Here is a 6,065-nt window from a genome sequence, read left to right as displayed (position 1 = left end):
GGTGCGGGGCGCGGCCTTCCCGCGGTCGCGCTCGGGGCGGGAGTGACGCCGGTCTCTGCCCTAGGGATCCGCTTCAACACCGGCGCCGGGCAGCACATCCTGAAGAACCCGCTCGTGGTCAACAGCATCATCGAGAAGGTGCCGGGGCCGGGCGGGGGCTTTACCCTTTTTATAGCTAAATGTTCGTTTGAAATCGGTTCTAGGGGGAAAATAAAAATAAAAATGACTGAAATGCCATTTGTTCTTAGGCTGCCCTGCGACGTACAGATGTCATTCTGGAAGTGGGCCCTGGAACTGGTAACCTGACAGTGAAGATGTTGGAGAAAGTAAAAAAAGTGAGAGTTTCCACATCGCCACCATCCTGAGCTCTGACCACGCTGTGGCTTGGGCTGTGCCAAACTGAAGGACCTTCAGCTGCTTGATTCCAATAAATAGAACTACACTATGGGTGTTTCTCTTAATATTTATATAATTCTAGTGAATTTGTTGCTATTCGTAGGAATCTTGCATAGTTTTGTCAAACTATATTGCTGTTACTCCTCTATGTGGTAAGGCTTGTGTCTTTTTTGGGAAGGGTGAAAGGTGTATAGCTGAACAGGGAATTTTTAGGACTTATTCAAACCTGTAGGAATAGTACAGGTTTGGGTTTTTTTACAACTGAAATTTTAATCCCAGTTAAGAGGAGTTGTATAAAAGTTGCAAATACTGTCTTTTGGCTTTCAGGTGATTGCTTGTGAAATTGACCCCAGACTTGTTGGTGAACTTCAGAAGAGAGTCCAGGGCACGTAAGTATCAACTGTGGAAATAGTGAGCACTTAAAAAGAAATGGAGTTGCTTTGGCAAAAACGTTGGCAACACGCTTCTCTAAGGATAACTGTTTTGTGTATTTTCCCTCAGGTGTCTGGCAAACAAACTTGAAATCAAGGTTGGAGATATCCTGAAAACAGACTTGCCATTCTTTGATGCATGTGTGGCTAACTTGCCTTACCAGGTATGGACTAAACAACATAACAAAACTTTTCCGTTTTAAATGATAACAGCCCAAAAGTTACACTAATGCTATTACTCTTTTTCTCAGATTTCTTCACCTTTTGTTTTCAAGTTGTTGCTTCATAGACCTTTTTTCAGGTATGTGGAAGAACAGAGCTCTGTATTACCTGATAGAGGAAAGTTAGTTTTAAAAGTAATCTGAAGTAATTTTTTTTTTTCTCAAAGTATTTCTGTAGTATGAATCCTGCAGAACCTGGAAATAAGTTTATATTACTGTGTTAAGCACAAGGAGAAAATTTAGTCTTATTATCAGTGAATGTCCAGCTGGTATAAACAGGAATTGCACCTTTAGACTAGAACTATAACTAATTGTTATTCCAGAGATAAGTAGGACATTGTGGCATTTCAAATGCCTTTCTACCTGAGAATGGAAGGGTGGAAAAGGTAGGATTGAAGCCAGTACACTTCCTGTTGTCTGGTCTAAAAATGTAACTGCCCAGGTACTTCTTTGTGTTGCTAGTGACATGACTGGTCCATTTCTGGAGCTAGGAAGTTTGGATTTGAAGGACTCATCATAGACTTATTAAAAATATTTGTAACAGTCAGGCACAAAACTCTACAACTAGGCTGTTTCTTTGATGCTGATCTGTTTGGCAGTATAAAAAAATCGAATCCTAGCGTAGCTTTAAGGTGATTTAGATGGTTTTGCCAAGTTTTTTGGGTTTGTTTTTAAACACATTCTGAGCTAATTAAGGCAGAGCTTCTTTATGACAAACTTTTACTGCTTCTAAACACTGAGGCAATATTAATTGGCTTTTGACATAAAAACTGATTACTTAGAATTCATTTTCTCATTTCTGTTGTTCCCAGGTGTGCAATACTTATGTTTCAAAGGGAATTTGCACTTCGTTTGGTTGCAAAACCAGGAACTAAACTATACTGTAGACTCTCTATTAACACTCAGTTATTAGCTCGAGTCGACCACCTCATGAAGGTATGTCTGTCTGCATAAGCTAGCAGAGCTATCAAAGATAGAAGAGTAATTCTTGGAATGTGAGGGTTTGCTGCTTATTCATACAGCTGCCTGGCTTCTCCCAACTAACAGGTTGGAAAGAACAACTTCAGGCCTCCTCCCAAAGTTGAATCCAGTGTTGTCAGAATAGAGCCAAAGAACCCACCACCACCTATCAACTTCCAGGTAATTGTCATACACTCTACTACAAATATAATGTACAAGTGATAGTACATTATTTCATTTTTCTTTTACTCACTACTCAGTTCTCTGTGCTCTTTTTAGCACTAAGTACCAGATACTAATTGGCATTTACATAATTCCAAAATACTTACTCCTCTGCTGATCATGTGTGTGTTAGGGCAGTACCTGCACTTGCCACCAACAGTTCATGTGGACCATTGTTTACAGTGTTTATGACAAGACTGAGGTGTCATCTCCATGTAAGCTGAAGAGTTGCAAGTAATCATGTCCCTTTCATCCGTTCTGGCTGATGACTTGGTTATGATCAAAGGAGTATCTATGAGAAGTCTTACCTTCAGATGAGTGTCTAGAAGACAGGTGTTACAAGATATTATTCTTGAAGTTCATTTTTAAAATGCTTTGATCTTCAAGACGGTTTCAGCCTTGCCCAGTGTTAGCTGGACCATCTTCAAGTATTTGCCTTCCCAGCATCTAAGATCTGGCCAATAGTGCCTGGGCATGAAAAAGAGCAATTCAAAGGTGTTTGTGGGTGATGTATTTTCTCTTCTATTTGTATTGCTTTGTCCAAGACAGGACTGGTTTTGTATCATTTAGAAAGATATTTTCCTGAAATGTTTGTGTGTTCAATATGGTTGTGAAATTGTTGCTAGAGACTGTGTAGTAGCTGTATTTTCCTTTTTGTAAATTCTGAAATTTTTTATTTCAGGAGTGGGATGGTCTGGTAAGGATAGCCTTTGTTAGGAAAAACAAGACTCTCTCTGCAGCATTTAAGTAAGTAACTTCTATTAAAGGGAATATTTTCAAAGTTTGAGAGGCCATCAGTTAATAATTTATTGTGCAAATGCATAGCAGTGTTAAATGCATTTCAGCATAGTGTGGGATAGTGTCCAATTGGAGGCAGGTGACAAGTGGCATTCCTCAGGGCTTAGTACTGATACGTGTGCTGTTTAACAACTTTGTTGGAGACATGGACAGTGGGATTGAGTGTATCCTCAGCAAGTTTGCTGATGACCACAAAGTATGTGGTGTGGTTGACACCCTAGAGGGAAGGGAGGCCATCCAGAGTGACCTTGAGGTGGGCCAGTGCCAACCTCATGAAGTCCAGCAAGGCCAAGTGCAAGGTCCTGCATCTGGTCACAGAATTACCAAGTCTGGAAAAGACCTTTATGATCAAGTCCAGCCTATGACCAACACCACCACACTGGCTAGACCATGGCACTAAGTGCCACATCCAGCCTTTCATTGAACAAAGGGTCAGCACAACCCCAGGCACAAATACAGGCTGGGGAAAAAATGGCTGGAGAGCAGTCCTGAGGAGAAGGTCTTGGGGGTGGTAGTAGATGAGAAGCTCAACATGAGCCGCCAGTGTGCGCTCGCACTCCCACCTGGAGTAGTGCGTACAGCTCTGGACCCCTCAGCAAAGGAAAGACATGGAGCTGTTGGAGAGGGTCCAGAGAAGGGCCATGAAGATGATCAAAGGGCTGGAGCACCTCTGCTATGAAGACAGGCTGAGAGAGTTGGGGCTGTTCATCCTGGAGAAGGCTCTGGGGAGACCCAACAGTGGCCTTCCATTACGGAAGGGGCTACAGGAAAGCTGGGGAGGGGCTTTTCACCAGAGAGGGCAGTGATAGGACAAGCGGCAATGATTGTAAACTGAAAGGGGGTAGATGGAGTTTAGACATCGGGAAGAAATTCTTCACCATGAGGGCAGTAAAGGCACTGGAACAGGTTGCCTAGGGAGGTTGTGGAAGCCCTCTCCCTGGAGGTGTTCAAGGCCAGATAGGATCAGGTTTTGTGCAGCCTGGTCTAGTGTGGGGTGTCCCTGCTCATAGCAGGTAGGTAGGAACACGAGGATCTTTAAGGTCCCTTCCAACCTTAACCATCCTGTGATTCCGTAGACTACAGTAGAGGATTTATGCTGATGTCACAGGCTTTTTCCTCTAGAAGAAGACAAGGCAAAGGCAAGTGTTTAAAAAGAACAGCTCTGTGCAGTTAAGATTCTTACAGTAAAAATTAGCAGCCAATGAAGTGAAAAAAAACTAGTTAAAGCTTAGTTTTCATTCTAAACTTGTATTTCTTTCAGGTCAAGTGCTGTAGAGCAGTTGCTGGATCATAATTACCGAATTCATTGTTCCTTACATAATACAGTAAGTTCCTTTTTAATATATTAAATTCTGTTTCTGTGTATTGTGACCTACATACTGACTTTTTATGAATTAAAAAAAATGAACACTGAAAACCTTAACATGATACAGTTTTTTTCCAAGAGTTTGAGGGAGGAAAAAACCCTTTTCTTGGAGAAAAATCTGAGAAGATCACTAAATCAGGCAAAAAGCTGAAAGCTGAGTATGTTATTAATACAGTGGTGGTACATGCCACAAGGATTTATTAGTAATCTAGTAAGAATCTAATAAAATTTTGTGTCTGCTTAGCAATCCTGTTGTGATTCATACATAGGGAATGAGCTGAAGGATAAAAATTCAGATAAAAGAAAAGGAAAAGCCAATAACCCATACAAGAAAAAGTACAACTAATTTCTATCACTTGAAACAAGAACTACAACAAAAGCAGGAAGAGAACAGGTGACTTAAATGAATCTCTCTATGCTATGAATAGAAAATTAATTTGTGTCTTAATTTCCATTGACAGGAAATTCCTGAAAACTTCAAAATTGCAGAGAAAATACAGATGGTCCTAAAAAATACAGGTTATTCTGAAAAAAGAGCCCGTTCAATGGATATAGATGATTTCATTAGGTATTTTTTTTTCTCTTTATGCCTTCCTTTTAAGCTTCTTCAAGTTCTACTTGTGTCTGTACCTGTGTAGCACAGATCAGTATTGGGTCACACAGGAACAGTATTAATGCTGCCTTTCTCTCGATACCAGACACTCCTTGCCTCCAGTCCTCAACATAAACTGACAATTAAACCCTATGTATGTTTTAACTTAAAGTATAGAGAAGCAACTAGCTAAAGATCTCTATTTCTCTTACTTGTGTACTAGAGCCTTCTATGTCTCCACTAAAAATTGCTTCAATAATGGAATTAGTTATTATATCATTTCCCTCAAGACTTAAACAGCCCTTCTCTCTCTGTCTGCCTTGAGGATTAGGCTGTAGTCTATAGCATACCTTGAAAATTTGAGTAATTAACTGCTATATTCTGCTTTTACTTCTGGTCAGTTAATGTAAGTTGGAAAATGATTCCTCTCTTTATACAAGGTAAAAAATCCTGTTTTTCAGTGTGACAATTAATACAACTACTGCTTGTTAAAGAAAAGTTATAAACCTGGTGTGATGCAGTATAACTAACTGCACTGAAAATGTACCTGAATTTGTAAAACAGCAACTTTGATCCTAACTAGTTTAAGATTTGTTACAATTCCTTATGGCAGTCCAACAGCGATGGCTGCTTTCATGCCATTTATGCCTATTCTTTGCCAGCCAGTGTGTCTTAGAAATGCCATAAGCTGAAGTATAAATTAAACAGAAATTGTAACATAAGTATTTCATTCTTTCAGATTGCTGCATGGCTTCAATTCAGAAGGCATCCATTTCTCATAGACTCTACTAGAAGAGTGGAGTTCTGTATTTCGTCACCAAAGTCTTAGCTACGCCAGAGTGACTGCAATGAGACATGCTCTTCTCACAGAAGCAGTAACAGAATACAGCTTACACACTCTGGTTCTTATGAAAACTTTACATGCCATTTCATCACAGATAGTAGGTGAGCACCTGCTGTTCTGTATTTTAAAAACAGTAAATTTTTTCACAACTGAAGTCATGTGCTGGACTACCACATGACTGTGTATTTTCAAGTTTAATTGTAATCTGAGTTCTCTGCTCGTGGACTTGATCTGA

At 40.1% G+C, this 6,065-nt stretch overlaps 1 protein-coding gene across 1 annotated transcript in view; it reads left to right on the top strand.

Annotated features, from left to right (window-relative positions):
• The window catches only part of DIMT1 (DIM1 dimethyladenosine transferase 1 homolog (S. cerevisiae)), a 7,842-nt gene extending 2,074 nt beyond the window's left edge, over nucleotides 1-5,768 (top strand). Inside the window, exons 2-12 of the mRNA XM_010005409.1 lie at nucleotides 19-138; nucleotides 249-335; nucleotides 724-785; nucleotides 898-991; nucleotides 1,079-1,128; nucleotides 1,861-1,984; nucleotides 2,096-2,188; nucleotides 2,913-2,977; nucleotides 4,290-4,353; nucleotides 4,856-4,962; nucleotides 5,726-5,768. Coding sequence (XP_010003711.1) covers nucleotides 19-138; nucleotides 249-335; nucleotides 724-785; nucleotides 898-991; nucleotides 1,079-1,128; nucleotides 1,861-1,984; nucleotides 2,096-2,188; nucleotides 2,913-2,977; nucleotides 4,290-4,353; nucleotides 4,856-4,962; nucleotides 5,726-5,768 — 909 coding nt within the window. The remainder of the gene's footprint in view (nucleotides 1-18; nucleotides 139-248; nucleotides 336-723; nucleotides 786-897; nucleotides 992-1,078; nucleotides 1,129-1,860; nucleotides 1,985-2,095; nucleotides 2,189-2,912; nucleotides 2,978-4,289; nucleotides 4,354-4,855; nucleotides 4,963-5,725) is intronic.
• The last annotated feature ends 297 nt before the right edge of the window (nucleotides 5,769-6,065 follow it).

This window comes from Chaetura pelagica, unplaced genomic scaffold, assembly GCF_000747805.2.
Source record: "Chaetura pelagica isolate M959 unplaced genomic scaffold, ChaPel_1.0 scaffold37, whole genome shotgun sequence".
In the NCBI taxonomy this organism is placed as follows: Eukaryota; Metazoa; Chordata; class Aves; order Apodiformes; family Apodidae; genus Chaetura; species Chaetura pelagica.
The sequence above is the reverse complement of the archived record's forward strand: the minus strand, read 5'-3'. Positions and strand labels throughout refer to the sequence as shown.